Source organism: Panthera onca, chromosome F1 (genome assembly GCF_046562875.1).
Source record: "Panthera onca isolate mPanOnc1 chromosome F1, mPanOnc1 haplotype 2, whole genome shotgun sequence".
Classification (NCBI taxonomy): Eukaryota; Metazoa; Chordata; class Mammalia; order Carnivora; family Felidae; genus Panthera; species Panthera onca.
In genome coordinates this window covers 20,779,362-20,803,880 of record NC_138355.1, presented here as the reverse complement: position 1 = coordinate 20,803,880, position 24,519 = coordinate 20,779,362, and the positions used below count along the sequence as shown (strand labels likewise).

General features: G+C 36.2%; 1 protein-coding gene across 8 annotated transcripts in view; it reads left to right on the top strand.

Moving 5' to 3' along the window:
* The window catches only part of COP1 (COP1 E3 ubiquitin ligase), a 260,298-nt gene that overhangs the window by 58,223 nt on the left and 177,556 nt on the right, over positions 1–24,519 (top strand). For 6 of the 8 annotated variants that reach the window (XR_014136418.1, XM_060643574.3, XM_060643573.3 and 3 more), the window contains exons 6-8: positions 6–74; positions 17,872–17,931; positions 19,342–19,418. Coding sequence is in view for 7 of the 8 variants with exons in the window: in XM_060643574.3 (XP_060499557.1) it covers positions 6–74; positions 17,872–17,931; positions 19,342–19,418 (206 nt within the window). In the remaining variant the exon portion in view is untranslated. The remainder of the gene's footprint in view (positions 1–5; positions 75–17,871; positions 17,932–19,341; positions 19,419–24,519) is intronic. The other 2 variants (XM_060643577.3, XM_060643576.3) reach the window with 1 other exon arrangement.

Here is a 24,519-nt window from a genome sequence, read left to right as displayed (position 1 = left end):
TATAGGAATCACATGCAGCCCAACTACAGATCCTTATGGAATTCCTCAAGGTTGCAAGAAGAAATAAGAGAGAGGTATATTATTTTGTATGTTTTACATAATGTTTCATTTACTGTTGACTATTCCTATTATTGCCCATTTTTGTAAAGGCATTTCATGCTCAAAAGTTTATTTAAACATTTAAAAAAGGCTTTTGAGTTGTAGGCAGTTTCCTTATGCTTTGTTATTTTAACTTTTACCTTTAGAACTTGGTACTTTGTTATTATTTTTAAAACATTTTTATTATTTTTTACTTTCTTTGGATACTTTATCATTATTTTTTAATGTTTATTTATTTTGAGAGAGCACGTGAGCAGGGGAGGGGCATAGAGAGAGGGGGAGAGAGAGAGAGTCCCAAGCAGGCTATGTGGGGCTCGATCCCATGAATCTTGAGATCGTGACCTGGGCCAAGATCAAGAGTCGGATGCCTAACTGACTGAGCCTTCAGGTACCCCTACAAATTGGTACTTTAAAAATCCCTTTTTGGAGATGTACTGAAAAGTTTTCTGTAGGATTGAATACAGTGACTTACCTCAAAGCTCTAAAGAACAGAAAATAGAATTATCAAATGACACCCTGAAAAGAGAACTTCAGAACTTTAGATAATAAAGTCTTAGGTATTTTTCTTATGGCAGAAATGTATGCTGGGGGGAAAAACAGGCAAAAACATAGCTGCCTGTTTGGAACTTGGAAAGTATGTCATGCAGGATAGCTAAAAGGTAACTTTTTATTAATAATCTTATAATCAGGATTTTTTTCATTTGACATTTATAAAATTCTTCAATCATTTCACACGTGTACAAAATATGGGAAAATCAAAGGCAAAATTCTGTATTATGGGGAGAATGCCAATATAACTTCAAAAAGGAGTTCTACATTTAAATTCTGAACTGTCCTCAAATCTCTTATATTTTTATTTTAAGATTTCTAAGTAAGATTTTTTTATTCACTTAGAAAATACATGTAATGTCTATTATGTGCTCAGTTCTAGGCCATCTGTTTTTGAAACTAAAGAGAGATGTTTTTATTGTGATGAAGTATGGTTAGTGTGTGTTGTCAGAACCTTACATTATCTTAGTTTGATGTTTCCTTGTTTCGATTATTCGTGATATCTGTTTTTACTTTTTCTTACTTTGTTCCAATTGGATTTTCCTGTACTATGATACTGTTGATAGCTAAATATTCTTTATCTGGTTTTTCACTTGTTTTCTTAAACTTAAGCTTTACGGAGCTAATAATTGTGGTTTTAATATGTCTATTAACAAAAACATTTTCATTATAAATTTAAAATTTATTCCTCTCTTTTTTTCTTTTGGTGGCTACTTAAACTTTGATCTTCATAAGAATCACCTGAAGATAGTTAGAATCCAGGTTCTGATTGGGGGTGTGTTTTGGAGCCCCATAGTCTGCATTTCTAGGAAGCTTCAGGTGATGATGTTGTTGGTCCTTGGACCACACGTTGCGTAGCAAAGCTGAAAATTTTATGATATATGGAAATAAAATTATTACTTTAATATGTACACTCAACATCTTTTTGCCATAGAAAATTCTTTGGAAAAGTGATAGTTTTTCATATCGCATACATACCTCCCAACTTTTTAAGACAGAATGTGAAATTGTTTTGCAGTAGTTTCATACATACGCTTCTTTCTGCTTTAAACTTTAAACTCATTGAACATGGGATTAAGTACATGAGGAATTACGTGATAATGAATGAGTAAATGACTCAATTAAGTGTGCAGTCCAAACATGAGGGTGTCTGAGGGTTAAGTAAATGGCTGGTCATTATCTGTGTCATGAGTTATTATTAAAAGTTTTTGTTTTAATGTTTATTTATTTTTGAGAAAGAGGCAAAGTGTGAGCCAGGGAGGGGCAGAGAGAGAGGGATACACAGAATCCAAAGCAGGCTCCAGGCTCTGAGTTGTCAGCACAGAGTCTGGTGTGGGGCTCGGACTCACGAGCCATGAGATCATGACCTGAGCTGAAGTCAGACGCTTAACCTACTGAGCCACCAGGAGTCCCTGTGTCCTGAATTATTTAAGGTTTTTATTAGACCCTGGTTTTTCACTGCTTTTCTAGGGGTCTGTTAATGCTTGCAACAAAATTGTTAGATTTTAAAATGTCTCAGGTAATAAAAGGATACAGTATATAACTCTAAAAAAAACTGTGAAGATCCTGAGATTATTACCTTACTAGCAATCTCACAAGTTAGCCTGTAACACTTTCATTTGTGCTGTCAGTTACATGAGACTTCTGGGCTGGAGATAGAGGATTTTATTGTGGGCACATATGGTGCACCTGCTTCATGTTTGTATGTTTTCTCTGAACCTCAAGTCTCACCAGGGTGTCGTAGAGATGCGCTCAGGCGAGTGCTGCACATACAGTGTATTTATGTAACAACAAAGGAACCCCGAGTTTGAGAAATCCCAGGCTTTTAAAAGGGTCTCTGGCAAACATATCTAGTCTTTGCCCTGCAGGGAGATATTATTTTTATCATATTGATCAGAAAATAAATCTGCCCTCTGTCACAGGCAAATTCACTATTTCTGTGTTTGCTGTAGAAACATCCTTGAAAAGATAATTTGGAACTAAAGCTATGACAGGATGTTCAGAAATGGGAGAGATCAACAGAAAATTATTTTCTAGTAAATAATTCATCCTTGTGATTGTAATTTTTCCTCTCTCGGATGTGGTGGTTGAGGGCCTCTAATAGTACCTTCTAGGATACCGCTTTTGATCCATAGCTCTTAGTATCTGTGTTTCTGTGTTTTTGCAATTAAATGTCTGGGTTAATTGTACTGTAGAATTTTATAGTTTGACTTTAGATTGATCTTTGTGATTGAATGATTTCTTTTTCCATTTTGAACCATATTTTCTTACTGTGGGCAATTTAACTCTGAAGTGCACTAGTTCTGAGTACTTCTGGATATTGATATCTATTTTGTGCATTGATTATATTGTTATTACTACATTTTGGTTTTCTTTGTTTGTTGTTGTTGTGCCCATGCTTTGAGTATTTCAGGTTTAATTATGTAAGAGACACTGAGGAGCAAGGTTAACAAAGTTTAAAACATTTGAAAATTTAGTGCTATGTCAATAGACTTTAAACATTTATCAGTTACTTTGATTGAATTTCATAAATTTCTCCATAATTGGAGTCAGGTACCAGTAGTGATATGTAATCATAAGAAACTTTAGTCTAGGAATTTAGTTGATTAATTTAGTACCCACAGAATGAAGTGATTATATTTTTTCACATATATTATGAAGTATATTTGCATACTTAATCCTCAAAATGAGTATTGTTGTTAGAGGTCTTATGTCCTGTTGTGTAATTTATACTTGAACTTATTCAATCAAAGTATAGGCTGACCAGGCGGCAGAGTACTACTTTTGAATTTATTTTCCTAAGATTAACATTCAGACTTTGAAAATTAACTTTGTGATCTTATACTTAACTTTTATTGGGGTCATGATGCACGTTGGTTTAGATATTTATATATACCAATCTAAGAAGTTAAATCTGCTTTTCAGATTTAACATACTTATTTGCTTCAATATCACATCTTGCTAGTATTTTAGGGCTATTAGAATCCTACATTTAATTTTTCGTTTTTGAGTTAATTTTCCCTACTGACTCTTTTTCAGATATTAAGAGGACACATGGTAGGCGTTTGCATTTGTTACCTATTGCTGTGTAACAAGTTACCATCAAATTTAATGGCTTGAAACATTAAACATTTAATATCTTGGGTCAGGAATCGTGGTGCAATGTAGCTGAGTGCCTTGGCTCAGGGTTTCTAGCAAGCTACTGTCGAGATGTTGGCCAGGGTAGCAGTTACCTCAGAGTTCGCCTGGGATAGGAATCCTTCCAGGCTCACCCATTGGCTGTTGGAAAGGGATACTGATACCATGGCAAATGGACTTCTCCATTGGTTGCTTACTACATGGCTGCTGGCTTCTCTCAGAGGGAGCAAGTGAGAAGGAAAGAACGTTTTGAAGACAGCAGTCACTCCAATTTGGAAGTTACATTCCAGCATATGTACTATCTTCTGGTCATTAGAAGCAAATCGTTAGGTCCAACCTACAGCAGGAGAGGTAATTAACACAAGGGTGTGAATACTAAGTGGGAATCTTTGGAGGCTTAGATTCTGCCTACCACAGCATTTGATAAGTATAAATATTTAAAGTTTTTATTTATTTTTAGAGAGAGAGGAGTGTGAATGCATGTGAGTGAGGGGGAGGGGCAGAGAGAGAGAGAGAGAGAGAGAGAGAGAGAGAATCCCAAGGAGGGTCTGCTCTGTCAGCAAAGACCCGAGGTGGGGCTCACTCTCACAAACTGTGAGATCATGACCTGAGCTGAAGTCAGAAGTTGGATGCTGAACAACTGAGCCACCCAGGTGCCCCAATAAGTAAATATATTTAAATGAACATGTTATTCTTTCTTCATGGTCAGATGGAACAAAAGGGCCCTGGGTTTAAGGTAAAAGTCAAATTTGTACCAGCGTTTAAATGATTGCCTTATATTTCATTTGACTTAGTTTTAACTTTTGGGGGCACCTGGGTGGCTCAGTCGGTTAAGCATCTGACTTCAGCTCAGGTCATGATCTCATGGTTCATGGGTTTGAGCCCTGCATTGGACTCCCTGCTGTCAGGGCAGAGTCTGCTGTGGATCCTCTGTACCCTTTTCTCTCTGCTCCTCCCCTGCTCACACACACAGGCTCGCTTTCTCTCTCCCTCTCTCCCTCTCTCTCTCTCTCTCTCTCTCTCTCTATCTCTCTTTGCCTTTCTCTCTCTCTCTCTTGCTCTCTCAAAAATAAACATTAAAAATATTTAAAAAAAATTCAAAATGTGTTTCTGGACATTTGTGGTACCTGTTTAATTTACTGAAATAGGACAGCTTTTTTTTTTTTTCATTCTTTTTTTTTTTTAAATGTTTATTTATTTTGAGAGAGTAAGCTAGCAAGTGAGCAAGCACAGGCTGGGGAAGGGCAGAGAGAGAGAGGGGGAGGGAGAATCCCAAGCAGGCTCTGCACTGTCAGCGCAGAACCCAGTGTGGGGCTCGATCCCATGAACTCTGAGATCATGACCTGATCCGAAATCAAGTCAGATGCTTAACCAACTGAGCCACTCAGTTGCCGTAGCTTTTTTTTTTTTTTTCTTTTTAATTCAGATTCAAGTTAGTTAACATATGTAATATTGGTCTCAGGAGTAGACAGTTTTGATAAGTAAGTCTTGGGTTTCTTTTTGGTTTTGTTTGGAGTTCCAGTGAATTAATTTTATATTGTTTTTATATGAAGTAAAAACATCCATAAACAAATTTACAGTTTAAAGATTTATAGAATGACCATCCATGTAACCACTGTCCTGATTAAACAGTCAGGTTATTGCTGGGACTCCAAAGGTTCCTGCCTAACCTTTCCAGATTGTTGCTTTTTCCCTTGTCCATTAAGTGGGTCAGTATTCTGATAATTAATCACCTCCCTGTTTTTCTTTATTATTTTGATGCCTAAGTATTTATGAGTCTCTCTTTTTTTGAACTTCAAAAGATTTACTTCAGCATGTATTGTTTATTTCTGTTCTTGTCTGAGACTCAATTTTAAGGTTCGTCCATATTGTATATGGCTATAGTAGATTAGTTTTGTTGCATAGTATTTTATTAATTGAATATACCGCATTCAACCATTGTGGTTGATGGGCTTTGGAGTTGTTTTTGGTTTTGGGCTATTCACAGACAGTGCTACTATCTTATGTATGTACCCAGGCATATATATGCATGTATATCTGTTTGGTATGTATGTAGGAGTGGAGCTGATGAGTCATAGGACAAAATATATCTTCAAACTTAGTAGATAACAAACTTTTCTTAAGTAGTTGTATTAGTTACTCTTCCTACAGGTGTTTCATGTGTGTTATTACTGCACTGTATTCTTGCCAAAAGTCTATCGGTATCACAATAGACTTTTTTCAGTTTAGCTAATCTGGGGAATATGTATTGCTATCTCTTTGTAGTTTTAATTTGCATTTTTCTAATGACTAATGAGGTTGAGCACCAGTTAAACTATGTTTTTTATTGGCTGATTGGGTTTTTTGTGTATGTGTAAAGTACTTGTTTAAAGTTTTTTGCATCTTTTCTATTTAGTTAATTTTGTTAATGGTTTGTTGTTTATATATTCTAGATAAAAATTCTTTGAACTCTCTATCTCTATCTTTAGTAGATATTTTCTCCCATCTAATTGGGCTGCTTATTTCATTACCTTAATGATGTCATTTGACTAACAGAAGTTTCTATTTTTTTTTTTTTTAAGTTTATTATTTGAGAGAGAGAGCTCGAGCACCAGCAGGGGAGGGGAAAGAGAGAGGGAGAGAGAGAATGCCAAGTAGGCTCTACGCTCTCAGTACATAGAGCCCCGCTTGGGGCTTGATCCCAGGAACCATGAGATTGAGGCCTGAGCCAGAATCAAGAGTCCAGGAATCAGGTGCCTAACCAACTGAACCTCCCAGGTGCCCCTGTTTTTAATAGAGTTAGAGTTATTGGTCTTCCCTACCTTTTGAGTTAGATACAGAATTTCCCACCTGCAGTCATGAGGACATTTTGCCATATTAAGTACTTGAAGCTTTATTTATTTATTTTTATTTTTGACATTCAGATTATAATCTACTTGGGAATTGATTATCATGTATAATGTGAAGGATAGGCAACTTTTCATATGGATACCCATTTGTCCAAGCATCCTTAATTAAGTCCATCTTTTTCCTATTGCTCTCAAGCACGACCTTTGTCATGCATAATGTGTCCATGTATGTGAGGGTCCATTTCTAAGCTCTCTTTTCTGCTTCACTGGTCTATTTGTCTATCTTTTTGCAGAACTATGTTGTGGTAAATACTAGAACTTTAAATTACTGTTCTTTAGGAAATTCTCAGCTATCTATGGCTCTTGTTATTTCTATATAAATTTTATTTTATTTATGTTTTTAACTTTTTATTTTTTAGAGACAGAGCGTGAGTGGGGGAGGGGCAGAGAGAGGGGCAGATGCTGTGTTTCCAGGCACAGAATCTGAAGCAGGCTCCAGGCTCTGAGCTGGCAGCACAGAGCTGGACGCGGGGCTTGAACCCACGAACCGTGAGGTCATAACCTGAGCCGAAGTCGGACGCTCAACTGAGTGAGCCACCCAGGCACCCCTTTCTATATAAAATTTAAAACCAGCTGGTACATTTACATGGTAAACCTGCTGTGATTTTTTTTTTTTTTAAACTGGGATTACTTTGACTCCGTAGATCAATTTGGGAGAGTATATCCATATACAATATTGAGGCTTTTGACCCATGAATGAAGGATTTCTCTGTATATAATTAGGTCCTTAAGAATGTCCTTCACAATTTGGATATTTTTTAGGGAATTCTTACACACCTTTGTTTTAGATTTATTAGCTCTTCAGTAATTTTTTTTTTTTTATACTATTATAAACAATGTCTGTGTCTTCAATTTCAGTTTCTTGCTGTTTGTTGCTGGTGCATAAAAATATAGTTGATTTTTATAGGTAATTTTTTTATCCAGCAACCTTGTTAAATTCTTATTAATTCTAATAATTTATTTGTAGATTCTTTTATGTCTTCTGTATACACATCGTCATCTGCAAGTATTAACAGTTTAGTTTCTTTCTTTATGATCCTTATATCTTTTATTTATTTCTCTTGTCTTACTCTGCTGGCTAGGACATCCGGTACAATGATGAATAGAAGTGGTGATAGCGGGGCATCCTAGTCTTGGTGCTGATCTCAAAGTGAAAGCTTTCGACGTGTCACCATTAGGTATGATGTTTTCTGTAGGTTTTTTTGTAGGTACTTTTTATTGTTCAAGGAAGTAAATTTCTATTCCCAGTTTCCTAAGAGGACTTTTTTTTTTCCCTTTAATCATTAGTGGGGATGGAGTATTCTCCAAAATTTTTGTGCATCTGAGATGATACTTTTTTTCATTCTATGAATGTGAATAATTAAATTGGTTTAACATAAAAGGGTCAATTAGCTTTGCAGCTAGGGTGATCATCCATCCTGATTTGCCCAGGCATGTTCTAGTTTTATCACTGAACATTCTACATTCTAGGAACCGGCACCGCCCCCCCCCCCCCCCCCACCCCAGGATGGTTGTTTGCCCTACTTGCATTCCTAGTGTAAACCAAACTTGGCCATGATGTATATCCTCTTCTGTATTGTTTGGTTTGCTGATACTTTGTTTAGGATTTTACATCTATTTTCATTAGTGAGATTGTCCTATAAGTTTTTTCTTATGCTGATCTTGTCCAGCTTTGCTATAAAGTTTGTTATTTTATCAAATGAGTTTGGGAATGTACCCTCCTTCTGTTTTCTGGAAGAGTTTGTGTAGTCTAGGGAGGATATTTTTGTTGAATGCTTAATGATTTTACTGAAGAAACTCTCTGGATTTGTTGTTTGTTTGCAGAAAGTTTTAAACTATTGATTAGTTACTGCAACACAACGTGCTTATGCAGTTATGCTTATTCTCTTACAGAATAACAGAATAACTGTTATGCAACAGTTACGATTGCTCAGTTTTTGTTTTAAATATCACCTATGACATGTTATGCTTTTTCTAGTTGTTTGTTTCATCTAAATTTTCAAATGGATTGGTGTAAGGTTGGTCTTAATATTAAGTTTTGAACGCCTCCCAGAGTGTTTAGTAATAACTTTCATTCCTGACTTTGCTTACTGCTGCTTTCCCTTTTCCTTTTTTTTTCTTGATTCACTCTTGCCAGTTTTATGAGTCTGTCTGTCTAAAAGAACCAACTATTGGCTTTGTTTCTGTTCTCTTTTTATTTTTGGTTTCCATTTGACTAACTTATGCACTTTATAATTTCTACTGTTCTACTTTTTTGGTTTTATTTTATTATCCCTTTTCTAATTTCTTAACTTGGATGTACATATTATGCATACTGTTTTTTCTAATATAGGGATTTAAGGCCATAATTTTTCCTTGGTTGCATCTGATGATTTCAGTATGGTATTTTATTTATTCCTTAGTTCAAGAGAATTTCTAATTTTCATTACAGTTTTTCTTAGGCCTATGGGTTATTTAGAAGTAAATTTATTAGGGGGCTCCTGGGCAGCTCAGTAGGTTAAGCATCTTACTCTTGATTTCTGCTCATATCACGAACTCAGGGTTTGTGAGATCACGCCCCGTGTCAGATTTTGCGCTGACAGCACAGAGCCTGCTTGGGATTCTCTCTCTCTCTTAAAAGAAATAAACAAACATTAAAAAAAGAAGTGAAATTATTACTTGGACATTGGAGTTTTCTTGTTGCCTTTTTGTTACTGATTGCTGTTTTAATTACATTCTTATCAGTAAATAGTTGGTGTTTTATTCCTATTTATTTTTATCAGTAAATAGATGGTGTTTTATCAGTAAATAGTTGGTGTTTAATGTCCTCCAGATATTAAATATGATATCTGCACTCTCACCTGTTGGTTAAATTTTGAAAGATTTGTCTTTGAAAAAGACTTTTTTCTGCAATTGCATGCTGCAATGTAAAATTTGTTAAATGTGTAGCAAAACATTTCTGCATCTTTACTGAGTCTTTGTTTCCTTGTTACATGAATTACTGAATAATTATATTTGAGGTGAGTTTCTTAAAGATAGCAAGAGTTTTTTTTATCCACTCCTCCGGAATCAGTCCTAGTATATTTAGACCATTTACATTTAATGGAAATGTTACGGCTTAAGCCTACCATTTTATTCTTTGTTTTATGTTTCCTTTGTGTGTTGGTTTTTGTTATTTCATTTTTTTATATTATTATTTTTTAAATACATACATATATATATACATATATATATATATGTATGTATTTTTTAATGTTTATTTTTGGGAGAGAGCTAAGGAGGGGCTGGAGAGGATCCAAAGTGGGTTCTGCAGTGACAGTAGCAAGCCAGATGCGGGGCTCAAACTCACGAACTTTGAGATCAAGACCTGAGCTGAAATCAAGAGTCTAATGCTTAACTGACTTAGCCACCCAGGCACCTCGGTTTTTGTTATTGTTGTTTTTCTTTTATTTTTTTTAATGTTTATTTAATTTTGAGAGAGAGACAGAGTGTGAGCAGGGGAGGGGCAGAGTGAGAGGGAGACACAGAATCAGAAGCAGGCTCCAGGCTCTGAGCTGTCAGCACAGAACCTGATGCGGGGTTCAAACTCATGAACCATGAGGTCATGACCTGAGCTGAAGTTGGACGCTTAACCAACTGAGCCACCTAGGTGCCCCTGTTTTTTTATGTTTTCTTCTTAAGGGTTATCTGAATGCTTCTTAGAATTTTATTTTTATTTATTCATAATGGTTTTGAGTACATTTCTTTGTATACATTTTTTAAGGGTTGCTGTAGATATTACCTTATATTTGTAACTTATCACACAGTACTGGTGTTGATATCTATTTACATTTGTTTTTTTAAAAACATTTTAATTTTTAAATTGTTTTGAGAGAGAGAGAGAGAGAGGAAGAATATCTTAATTAGGCTCCAGGCTGGGCCTGGAGCCTCAAGGTGGGGTGCTGGGGGGAGGAGGGCAATGCTTGAGCTCAGGATCTTGAGATCATGAGTTTAGCCGAAATCAAGAGTCACATGCTTAGTTGACTGAGCCACTTAGGCACCCCTACATTTGCTTTTAAGTAAGCCATCTCCATATGTCACCTGTGGTCCAGTTTCTTTTTTCTTCTCTTTTCTTTTCTTTCTTTCTTTCTCTCTCTCTCTCTCTCTCTTTTTTTTTTTTTTTTTTTTTTTTTTTTGTCTTGCTTGTTCTATGCTTTCTTCTCAACTTAAAAAAAAAAAATTACAATCAGGGGGCTGAATGAAGGCTTATAATTAAGCCTGCCTGCTGTTATAGGATTTATGTATTAAGTATGTGTATATTTATGGGGTGGTGGTATAACTTTAGTTTGTACTTCATATGGCTAAATTTGCTTTGTTTTTGGTAATAACTCTTAGAATAAGTGTAACCACGTCTTCCATATATTTTTAAAGACTTTGTTTCTTTACAGAAGTTTTAGGTTCACAGCAAAAGTGAGAAGGTACAGAGATTTTCCATATACCCCCTGCCCTCACATGTGCAAAGGCTTCCCCCATTAATATCCCTCACCAGAGGGTATCTTTGTTAAAATTCATGAACCTGACATGTTATAATCACCCAAAGTCTGTTGTTTACTTTGGGGTTCACTCTTGGTTATGTACGTTCTGTGGGTTTGGAGAAATGTGTAATGACATGTATCCATCATTATAGTATCATACAGAGTATTTTCATTGCCCTTAAATTCCTCTGTGCTCCATCTGTTCATCCCATTCCTTATCTCCAACCCATGGCAATCGCTGATTTTTTAGTGTTTCCTTAGTTTTGCCTTTTCCAGAATGTCATTGAGTTGGAATTAAACACTATGTAGCCTTTCACATTGGCTTTTTTTACTTAGTAATATGTGTTTAAATTTCCTCCATGTCTTTTCATGGTTTGAAAGCCCATTTCTTCTTTAAAGTTTATTTTTAAATTTATTTTCAGAGAGAGAGAGTGCACAAATGGGGAAGGGGCAGAGAGAGAAAGGGAGAGAGAATCCAAGCAGGCCCTGCACCACCAGTGCAGAGCTTAGTGTGGGGCTTGAACTCATGAACTGTGAGATCATGACCTGAGCCAAAGTCGGACGCTTAACCGACTGAGCCACCCTTACAACCCAGAAAGCCCATTTCTTCATGCTGAATAACATTCTGTTGTCTGAATGTGATAATGTTTACACTTTGCCTATTGAAAGACATCTTGGTTCCTTCCAAGTGTTAGCAGTTATGAAGGAAGCTGCTATAAATATGGTTTTGTGTGGACATAAGTTTTCAACTCCTTTGGGTAGATACCAAGGAGCATGATTACTGAATCATGCTAAGATTATGTTTACTTTTTAAAGAAATTGCCGAACTGTCTTCCAAAGTGGTTGTGCCATTCTTCTTTCCCACCAGGAATAAATGAGAGCTCCTATTGCTGTATATTCTTGTCAGCATTTGATGTTGTCATTGTTCTGGATTTGATGCTCTAATAGGTATACACTGGTATCTCATTATAGTTTTTATATATAGTACATGAAAATTTGCTATTCTCGTTTTTCACCCATTTTCTTTTTCCTGAAAGTGTTCCAGTATTCTTTTTTTCAGATTTGAAAATGTCAGATGTTTGAAATAGTCTTGGCAGCTACAATTTATTCTAATTATATTATCTTTTAAAAAACAAAGTTTAAACATTAAGTTTAACACTTTAGCATATTTTTATCAAATCATGTGTAGGTCAGTAACTCAGTACAAATGACATCTATAAGCCGCAAAGCAAATGTCTGTAAAAGGGGGCTCTTTATTTTTGAATTCTTTTACATTTTAGTCTTAAGGGATTCTGAAACTTCACTTTTTTTTTTTTTTAACCTTCACTTATTAAATTTAAATGTTTCTTTAAATTTTCTTTGGGTTTTGGTACATCATGCTGTGTTGAAAGTGCCTTAATACAGGTTTAAGACTGAGCTTCAAGCATTTCTCCATCATATGTATTTATTATTATTTTTAGTAATCCCTAAACTCATGATGATACAATCCAGGGTTGATTTTGGATATCATTCCCAATTTGTGATCAGTTTTCATCCAGGTAATGGTAGTTTATCTTTGTGGACTTTCTCCATATCACCAAAACATTCTTCAACTCTGATTTATACTTTTATTCTAGATCCTGCTGCTCCCAGTTACAAAACATGTTTGAAGGGTGAATTTAGATTAATTCTCTTTTCTATTTCCTTAGAATTGTTGTCCTGTGTCTTTCTTCTCTTTTCTATTACTGTAGTGTCTTGCATTGTTGCCTGATGGGAAAATACTTGCTTCCCTTATCACTCTGCTCTCATACTTCTGGCTACCATATATGTGAGTGATTCTTACATAAGCAGTTCTTCAGTTCTCTGTGGACACCCAACTGGGTGTCCTCCAGTGCAATTCGATTCTGTCACTGTCTACCTGGAGTTAGCCTCAGATCCCACAGGTTAATGGCTCAGTCCCACAAGACTGAGATGCCACTTCAGATGCAAATTGCAGTTCACCTTGTCACCTGTTCTTCTGATTGACTATAAATTGGAGGTTCCTATGACCTCCTCCTTGGGTTTGATAACTTGCAGAACTAAGGAAAACAGTTACTTGCTAGGTTACCACTTCATTATAAAAGGATACAACTCAGGAGCAGCCAGATACAAGAGATGTGCAGAACAAGGTAGATGGGAAGGGGCCCAGAGCTTTCATACACTCTCCAGGTGTGACCCCCTCTCAGCATCTCCACGTGTTCACCAAACCAGAAGCCCTTCAAACACCTTCTGTTAGCGGATTTTTTGGAGGCTTCATTGCAAAGGTGTGACTAAACTCAATCTCCAGTCCTTCTCCCTTACCTGGGCATGGTGTAGTGGGCTGAAAGTCCCAACCTAATTATATACTTGGTTCCCTTGGCAACCAGCCCTCATCTGGAGGCTCTACAGGAGCGCCAGCCACCAGTCATGTCATTAAGCACACAGAAGGACACTTACCATCAAGCATTTTAGGAGCTGTGTCCAGGAGCCGAATAAGACCAATTATGAATTTCTTACTATAAATCACAGTATCGTAGTGCCCCAGTAAGTTAACTGAACCCCTTCAGAATCTCATCATTAAATGTAAATGTCGCAGATTTAATATGTGCTAAGTGATTTCCATTTCTCCAATCTTGAAAATTTTTTTTGTCTTGATACTTTTTCAGGCTTTTTCACATAGGTAGGTTACATCATTTTGTTTTATGTTCTACATGTATATATTAGGGCAGCACTTGTACCTTAGTTTTATTTTTAGATTTTATAATATTTTTATTTTTATATTCCCAGGTTTTTGATTGTCTGTGAACTTATTCTGTCTTCAAAAAAAAAGTAGAGTATAATTAAAATCTTAAAACAAAAATTCTCCCATTTTCCAGGGAGAACAAATGATATATACTCAGGATATTTATTCTAGTGTGATAGTTTTTTTAAGTTGAACCATATGAAATTACTGGTTTTGGAAGTAAAAATTGTTGAACACTGGCAGTTTTGTGTAGTTCACCTCATATATAGCATCATCCATATATAATAATATGTATGTTATCCAGCCAGAGCTTTTTGGGATACTAAAAGGATGGGACATTATCTTCAGAGTTTAATAATAATAAATTATTGAGTTTAATAATTTGGGATTTCAGGAGATATTGGAATTTTTTTCTGGTGTTTCAAGTTCAAAAGTGGAATGAGAATTATTAATTTGATCTTAGTTATTGTATGTTATGTATCCTACCAGTGATGTTGGCTATCTTTGGATGTTGATATTGTAGATGTTTACTTTCATTTTTCATATATATAAAAATCTTTATTTTACTTAGAAAGAGACAGAGTGTGAGGGACGAGCAGAGAGAGAGGGAGACACAGAATCTGAAGCAGGCTCCAGACTCCTGAGCTGTCAGCACAGAGCCTGATGTGGGGCTCGAACTCACAAACCATGACATCATGACCTGAGCCAAAGTCGGACACTTAAGTGACTGAGCCACCCAGGCGCCCCTCATCTTTCTTTTAAATGTAACTTAAAAAAAAATTTTTTTTTTAACGTTTATTTATTTTTGAGACAGAGAGAGACAGAGCATGAATGGGGGAGGGTCAGAGAGAGAGGGAGACACAGAATCCGAAACAGGCTCCAGGCTCTGAGTGGTCAGCACAGAGCCCGACGCGGGGCTCGAACTCACGGACCGCGAGATCATGACCTGAGCTGAAGTCGGACGCTTAACCGACTGAGCCACCCAGGGGCCCCTAAATGTAACTTTTTTTAAAATGCTTATTTATTTTTGAGAGAGAGAGAGACAGAGAGAGAGAAAGAGAGAGAGAGTACTAAAAGGGCAGGGACAGAGAGAGGGGGAGACACAGAATCTGAAGCAGGATCCAGGCTCTGAGCTGTCAGCACAGAGCCCAATGTGGGAGTCATAGTAACGAACCGTGAGATCTGACTTGAGCTGAAGTCAGACGCTTAACTGACTAAGCCACTCAGGTAACCCTAAATTTAATTTTTAAAGCGCTCATACTAAAGACCCCTAGCATTTGTTTAAATAAAGATTTGAAGAGTGGAACATTTCAGGGTAATTAATGATAAAGGTTAATTGATGACCATGGGATGCTTTGTCGAATCAGAGCTTAAGATCACTGGAGTTGAAAATATGCATGAACCAAAAGGCAAAAGACAAGAGGTGTCAGTGATGACAGGAAGTGACTGGGTTGTTTATAGAAGGCTAAGATCCCTAGAGTGATTTGGCTGCTTAGATTGAACCAGACAGAGTGGTTTGGAGTAGAAGACTGATTATTGGAAATGGGCATGATATGCAGTAGAAGTGGTAAGTCCCCTGTGAAGCATGGGGCGTGTGAGTATTTATCAGTTGATCAGCGTTTATTTGAAAGAATTCCAAGATAGACTTTGTCTTTGGGGGGAGAGCAAGGTTTCAGTTAAGGTGGGAGTATTGAGTGAAAAATTTTAGGGTGGAGAAAAATTTATTACGGTGGATAGAAGAGTTGAAAGCTTTTGACAAACGCTAATTATTTTTTTACACTCACCCCCCACTCCTCCATGGTTTCTGTGGTAGTATGCTGTCTTGTGTTCGGGTTGTGTGGCTGCCGCTTTGCATTTCACGGTAGTTCGTGCAGGGCTGCTCCATCGTCCTTTGCCCATCTCTTAAACATTGCTGTTCTCCCTACCATGTCGTTTTTTCCTCATCTCTGCTGACCAAACTGGTTGACATTGGGTGATTTTATTCGTTATCATAGCTTCAGATTTATTATTCTCCTTTATCATAGCTTTTAGATCTTTCTCTTTCCTCCCTGCTTTCCCTAGCAGAATTGTTAGTCCTTCAAGGTTCAGCCTTTCATTTGATTTCAGATCTAATTTCACTTACCCAGTTGCCTCTCCCCTGTTCCCCAGTTTTCCATCTATGTTAGGAGCAACCTTCTCTTACATTCTGTGTGCATACCATCATCATCATGTTTCCTACGCTATTTCAACTGTTGGCTTACTTGTTTATTTCTCCCCTGGACTGAGTTCCATGAGGGCAAGGGCTATAGTTTTCTAAATCCTATTCTTCTCAGTGTTTATTAGCAGTAAGTTATCAATTATATTACCCATTATGTATGTATTGCCACAGAAGAGAAGGTACTAATGTTAATAAAACCTTGAAAGTCTGCTTACCCTTACCAGTCATTAAAGAAATAAAAGGTTAAATAATGAGGTACTGTTTTCAAGAAATAGTATAGCTTAATGGTTTAACAGCATGAATTCTGGAGCAAGAGAGCTGCTGTGATTTGAACACCAGTTCTGCCACTTACGTTCTGAGTGATCTCGGACAAGTCATTTAGCTTTTCTGTGCTTTTCATTTTCCTAATGTGCAGTAGAACCTGTTTCACATCTTGTGATAAGTAGAAGTATTCATTTTTGTTATTTTACATTTTAAAAATTGGTTCTGTTTATTTGGTTTAGATTAAGATAGTCGCTTATATATACTGGTGGTAGGAATATAAATTTGTGTAGTGTTTCTGGAAAGCAGTTTAACATAATGAAGCCTTCCTAACTATTTTGTTTTTTGATTAACTTCATTTTAATAATATATTTTTTTTAAAAATCTTTCCTTTTTTTAAAAAAAGTATTTATTTATTTATTTATTTATTTATTTATTTGAGAGAGAGAGCAAGAAATGGAAGGGCAAAGAGAGGGGAACAGGGGATCTGAAGTGGGCTCTGTGCTGGCAGCAGTGAGCCCGATGTGGGGCTCAGACTCATAGACTGTGAGATCATGACCTGAGCCAAAGTCAGATGCTCAACCCAATGAACCACCCAGGCCCCCCTAATAATCTTTTAATAAAAGTTGAAATGCAGGCTCATGTTCCAGAATCACTCAGGCAAATAGCATAAATCTCTAGTAAGATGAGAATGGTTAAATATATTGTTGAATGTGATTTAGCAGTTAAAATGTTTGCATTTTAATGGCATGGGAAAAGGTTATGATGCAGTGGGTAAGATATCAAAGATTAAATATTGTAAACATGTTTTAAAAAAAATGCTTGAGGGACACCTAGGTGTCTCAGTTGGTTAAGAGTCCAAGTTTGGCTCAGATCATGATCTCATGGTTTGTGAGTTCAGGCTTGCATCAGGCTCTGCACCGACAGTGTGGAGCCTGCTTGGGATTCTCTCTCTATCCCTCTGTCTCTGCCCCCCCCCCCCCCCCCAACAAATAAACTTAAAAAAGAAGATAAAAAATACTTTAAAAATTAAAAAACATGCTTAAGAGGGAAGGAAATGTTAAGATGCTAACTTGTGATTGCTTTTGGGTGGTGGGATTTAACCTCTATGAAACTAATTTCTATTTTTAAAATGGGGTTAACAACAGACATGTTGACATTAACTACTAACAAATGAGGTAATTCGAAAGTATTTGGACGTTTTATATTTTTATTAAGTCACATTGTCATTTTTGTTCATTTGTATCTTAATAAAGTCTGTATAAAGTCAATCCGTGTTGCATTAAAGAAGTACAGAATTGTGTTTTCTTAATTATTAAGTCTCTACATTTACTTTTTAACATGGAACTTTCAGCTCTTTTTGTCTGCAATTTTTCATCCCTGCAATCCCTATTAGTGCTCAGTTTTCTAGGAATTATTTTCCAAATGTGAAGTTATTTTATGATCATGGTGATGCCAGTGTGGTTTGGTTTAGGCTTTTTTTCCCCCTCTCTCTTTTGTCTGCAGCAACTGGAACAGATCCAGAAGGAGCTGAGTGTTTTGGAAGAGGATATTAAAAGAGTGGAAGTAAGAGACCAAGAATTTCTCACATCTCTAGCAATTTTCAGTTTCATGAAATTGTCCCTTTTCCTTTAAATTACTGCCTTGAATTTATGGGATTTGTTTTCATTGTATTGAAAGTAACAGATGTTACTTTAGTTTTAATTCAGAGTGCATTTTTATAGAAGAATCATTCTGAACACTTTATGATAAAATGTGTTCTAAATTTGTTTTCACTGTTTTATTGCCATAATTATTCTTGGGTAGATTGAAAAAAATAATTTTCTTGGTATGCTATCATAGTAACTTAAATTAACTCCCACAAAACCCTCGGTTATTATTAAAATGATGTCACAATTTTCTTCTTTTATTAAGTAAATAATTCTTTATGTATCTACCGTGCTAAGGTTAATTTACAGAGAGTTAGGAGAACACAGGGACAATAGTTAGGCATTTATAGTATAATACAGTTTACTTATGGAAATCCATCGGAGGACCTTTTGGAGGGTCATAGGCTATTATGTGACGTTATTTTCTGCAGCTACATTTACATTTAGTGTATGTTTTAAATTGTTCACATGTGTTGTAATTTTCTTTTGCTGATATGTAGAACATGTGAAATGATCTTGAGTTTAATATTTTGTGGAAATTCGGTATCCCACGTGACATTCCTAACTTGTTACTCCTATATTTATGTCCCTTGCTTGGCTGCATGATTGAACTGAGTTTGGATTATACAGAAGTAGTTCTGTCAGATTATGTATCTTTAGTGGCATTTTGAAATTTGCTGCTTTTCCATTAATCAAAAGAGCACATAATAAAAGGCCTGGTTGTTGGTATGAGTTAGAGGTACATAACTTATGCAATAATAGTTAATTAGGAGTCTTCTTCCTCTGAGTTAATGAGTTACAATTTAAGTCATTATTTCAAAAAGCTAATATTTGAGTCAAGAGGACAGTTACTTTTCTTAATATTTGCAGGGATATTTTTAAAGTAGGCACATCCTATTTTTCTCTACTTAGAGAGCTGAACCTAATGATCCAGTTACCATACTGTCATGTGTATCTTAATATTAATCAGTAGATTCTCACTTGGATTAATGATTAGCTTGTTCACTGTTCACATCGTATACTGTACATCTCATCTGAAATATTTACATTTGACCATTTCTACATTTGGTGACTTAATTCGGCATGAACAATATTTATTAAAGACTTTCTAGTTCTTTAAGAATGTGTACCATAGAAAGGCTATCTCTTAACTTTTTAAATATTCTTACTTTTGTACTCTGAGGAGAGGAAGCTTTGAGAAATTTGGATGTTCAGACAAAATGGACTAATAAAACCTGGGATTGGAAAGGAATATGATATATCTCATTTTGATTTACACTTCTTCTGTTTGGAGTGTCTCCTATAACTCAGATAATTGTGCTTTCAGGAAATGAGCGGCTTGTACTCTCCTGTCAGTGAGGATAGCACAGTGCCTCAATTTGAAGCTCCTTCTCCATCACACAGGTACAAAGCTTCAAACTTGTAATTACTTAGGATTTATGTTGCAAAATGCACATATGGTAGTAGTCCTTGGAAGCCTTTTCTGTGTAATGTACAAAACCCCTGAGAAATTACTTTTGGTCACGATGTAGAAATGAGATTCAGATGGCCCATCTGTTTCTTTAATGCTTTGAATTTTCATGCCATGAATAGTTAGTAGAATAAAGTAATATTATGAATTCACTGTTGGATTAAAAGTTTGGTGAATTTCTTGAAATAATAGTAGCTTTAAACATCTTGTAAATTAAAATCAGATGACCTTAAAAATCTATAATTGAAATGGTAGGTAATATTAGGGAAAAAGTTATAAAGTAAAACCTTGGGCTTTTCCCCTGACCTGTTGAATTTTCTTGGGTACATCACTTTCCCCAGATTGAAAATGAGGGCATTAAATCTGTTATTTAGATCTCCCTGGTATTTTCTTCATAACACTCTATTGTTAATTTGTCTTTTCTTCTATATGCTGTATGAGACCAGGGATTGTATTGGTTTTGCTTGTGATGGTTTCCCTAGGTTATAGAGTAGCAGTAATGACTGACCGTATTTGTGAAATATAGTAAATGTCACTGGTTCCTTCTAGCTCTAAAGTTCTAGTGGATGAAATATGTACTACCTGAAATTTGAACTTGAACTTTTTTGCTTGAATTGTTCAAAGGAAGAGCAATTTTACATGTTTTTAACTTGCCAGTCCACTTAGGATAATGGTCCAGTGGAAGCTTTTCAGACAGATAGTTACAGGAGAACACGTGGGTTATCAGGCTGTTCAGTGCCAGTATGAGAAATTACACTACCCTTCAAAACCTCTGTCAGTTCAGGAAAACTCTATATCTGATTTGGTATGATAGGCAGGGGAAAGGGGCACAAGGAATGTTCTAATGAATGAAGGTTCCTGGGATATTTGATATTTTCCTCATTAACCATTGTGGAGAATCCTTGTGAGTTCAAGTTGATTCTGGAGTCACTTTAGCTGTGTTATTCAACTTTTTTTCCTTTATATTTTATTTTCTTTAAAACACTTGGGAATGACTCATTCTGTGGGATATTGTTATCATTAAGTTTAATGTTCACTTTCTGAAATATATGGGATCTTTGTCAGTGGAATATTACGTGAGTGTATGCAGGTAAGCAAAAATTGTCATCTCACAAAATATTCACTAATAAATTGACAATTCCCATTGTCCTCTCTTGTTTAATAGTAGCGTTTCTTTTTATTGTGTCCATGTCTTTATTATTCAGTTTCTTACAGATGGGTTTTATTAACATGTGACAATATAGTATTATATTCATTTAATGGGCTCTCTTTATTGAATGCCTCCAATACGCTGGGCACTGTTCTAGCTGTTGGGAGTATGGTTGACAGACTCCCTGCCCTTTATTGGAGTTTACCTTTCGGTAGGTGTCTGTGTGAGATTGGGAGAGATACCAAACAAGCAAATACATGATGTAGTAATAGTACAAAGCATATAAGTAGTACCTTAGGAAGAAAAACTAGGCACATTATGGGGTGGCAATAGGATTCTATGTCAGTTTGTATAGTCTGGCTTCTCCGGGGAGGCAGTATTTAAGCTGACACATGAATGAGGTGTAAATATGATAGAAAGTCATGAGAGAGTTTTGAGCAGGAACTGATTTAGATTTTAAAATTTTTACTGGGGTACCCATGTGGAGGATGGAGGAGAGACTGTATCGACCCTGCCATTGGAATTGTGGTAGAAAGTTAGGAAGCAAATAACAGTCTAGAAGAGAGGAGGTGGTGCCTTGGATTAGGATTATTTTAGTGGATGAAGAGATGAGAAGTGGTTGTATTATAAAATAAACTAGCAGATCTTATGAAAGATACAGGGTTTCGTGAAGTCTGTGAAAACTTTGTTGGAGAACTACTAAAATCCTATGCATTATGCAAAGCTATTGTCAAATGAGGTTCTGGCAGAGTTAACCTGCTTAACAGTTGAAGAAGGGAAACAGATGTAAACGTAGTAATTTCTTCAAAAGAGTGTTTTGGTGTTTTCTTACAAGTAATTTGAATATTAAGGTTTGAAAGAGGCATTTGGGAAAAATGATGTAGCCCTTAACTACTCTTGGGAAATGATCCTTAAGATTAAGATGGGAAATTAAACATGATGGAAAGAATGTTATGTTATACTATCAACATTTGAATTTTTTTTTATTTTTAGGAAATAGCATGTAGTTCCAATTATTATAACTTTCTTCCCCCATAATTATTAGCTGCATTACTTAAGTTTTTTTAATGTTGGTTTATTTTTGAGAGAGAGAGAGAGAGAGACACACACACACACACACACACACAATCTGAAGCAGGCTACAGGCTCTGAGCTGTCAGCCTGGAGCCCGACATGGGCTTGAACTTGGGAACAGTGAGATCATGACCTAGGCCAAAGTTGGATGCCCAACCAACTGAGACACCCAGGCACCCCATATTAGCTTTATTATTTAAATGCCAGACAGTTTTTGTTTTACTCCTCACTGTAATGTGTTTGGTTTCTTTTTTTTTTTAAATTTTTTTTAACATTTATTTATTTTTGAGACAGAGAGACACAGAGCATGAACAGGGAGGGGCAGAGAGAGAGGGAGACACAGAATCTGAAATGGGCTCCAGGCTCTGAGCTGTCAGCACAGAGCCCGACGCGGGGCTCGAACCCACGGACCGTGAGATCATGACCTGAGCCGAAGTCGGACGCCCAACCGACTGAGCCACCCAGGCGCCCCTGTTTGGTTTCTTTTAAAGCAGGTTTGCCTTAAAAGCCATTTTGTAGATTCATTTATTTTCTTCTTCTATTTCTTTTTTGTTTTAAATTTTTTTAATGTTTATTTATTTTTGAGAAACAGAGAGAAATAGAGCACGAGTGGGAGGAGGAGCAGAGAGAGAAGGAGACACAGAATCTGAGGCAGGCTCCAGGCTCTGAGCTGTCAGTACAAAGCCTGTTGCGGGACTCAAACTCATGAACTGTGAGATCATGACCTAAGCTGAAGTCAGATGCTTAACCGAGTGAGCCACCCAGGTGCTCCTCATTTATTTTCTTCTGTAATGAGTACCTCTTTATGTGTTGGGTCATTGAATCTCCTGCATAGATTCTAAGTTAATGATTAGCTAATGTAGTTAAAATGAAAGGAAAAATAAAAGACATACAAGAGTATTCTCCAGCCCCACTTCCCCCAGGATTTTATCTTTTATATACCATGATTAGCTGTAATTTTCATATCCTGTGTATTCTCTTTCTGCTGCTTTGTTTAGACCCTCAATATCACATGGAGTCTAGTAGTGGTCTTCTAACTATCCTCCTCCAGAGTATTGCCAGAAATCTGGTCGTGTTTCTTTCCTACTTAAAATCCTTCAGTGGCTTTCCACTGCATGTAAGTTGGTTTAGATCCAACTCTTTTGCATGGACTTCCATAATTTTTTTTTTTTGTGTGTGTGTGTGATTTAAGAATCGAATTTAACTCCCCAAACAAGATGTTAAAATATCTTTGCTTATACCTGTTCCTTTTGCCTAGAAACTTCGGGTTCCTCTCTTAAATAGCTCCTCTTTTCCAACCCCTCCTCCCCAAGAATCCAACCAAGGGTGAACTCTTATCTTTTCTTTTTTGATATACTATTTCCCTAAAGACTGACAGGGGAGAAAGGAAGGAAGAAATAGAATTAAACACTTCAGAAAAACCCATTTCTGTTTACTTTATTCTTGCTTCTGTGCTATGTGTACTAGTTTTTCTGTTTCCCATGCTGTGTTGTAATTTTGTGATTATTGAGTTTTTCTTATACTTCTTTATTTTTATATGAGCACTTATACATAATAGGATGTAAACTATGTTTTTGAATAAATATGTATTTAACCTAGGATGTTATTTAATTTTCATTAGTTTGTGAGATTTTGATTGAAGCATGAGGTTTAGTGTACTTAATAAGTAAACTAACATAATCTTCAAAAAAACCCCCAAAGCTATCAGCCAAGCTTCATTAGGGTGGGTTTGGGGAGGGGGATGAGTGTGTGATCTTTCTTTGATAAATAGGTTATGGTTTTTAAAAAAATAGTTTTAAGCCTTCATCCATTACAAATTTCTCTTACTAGAATTAGTTTAAGCTTAAGATTGCTGTTCTCAGGGCCTTTTCAATTCTGCTTTAGATTGTGAGGAAGAAAGTCTCCACAGTTCCCAGTGAACTATAGTTTACACTTATTGTTACATATCTGTGTGTGTCAAATTATGAGTGAACTAGAGAATGATAGGCAAGCGCAGTCTCTCTTACCTGTTGCCAAATGGGATTGGTCCTTTTATCTGATAGTATCATTGTGAGTGAATATATCGTAATCCATTTTTATAGAGGATTATTAATCTAGGAGGCATTTTTAACTTTTTAGCTCAAACTTTACTAAAATGAAACGTTTCTGTTAAGATTTTCTTGTCAGTGACAGTGATGATTTTTATTTGTTTATCCTTTATTTCTGAGAGAGCACAGGCATGGTGGGATGGGCACAGAGAGGGGGACAGAGGATTTGAAGCGGGTTCCGCGCTGATAGCGGTGAGCCCATTGTGGTGCTGGAACTCACAAACCATGAGATCATGACCTGAGCCAAAGTTGGATGCTCAATTGACTGAGCCACCCAGGCATCCTGATGGTGATGATCCTTAGATTAAAACATTCTTAGACCAAAAAAATCTAGTATCTAAAATTTAGATTTTAAGTCCTCTCTGAAACCATTACCAGTAATTTTGCTTGTAAATTTTTACAAATTTCTTTTTTCACGTAGAAATTCTAGAATTCTACATAGAATTCTACATAGATTTCTACATAGAAATTCTAGAATTCTACAATTTCTACCGTAGAAAAAATTGTCTCACAATCGGTTTGTTGTCTTTAAGCAAGTATTTCAGAATTGTCAATTATTAGTTTCTTACCTCTGTGTTCTCAGAACTTCAGATAACTTTGTTTGAACATGATGTATTAGTTGAAGCTTCTCTGTTTGCTTAGGGTAGATATGCTGTAATACGATCCAGAGAGTTATTGGAGTTAAATTTGCCAAATGACTTTTGCTTTCTTATGATAAAATAG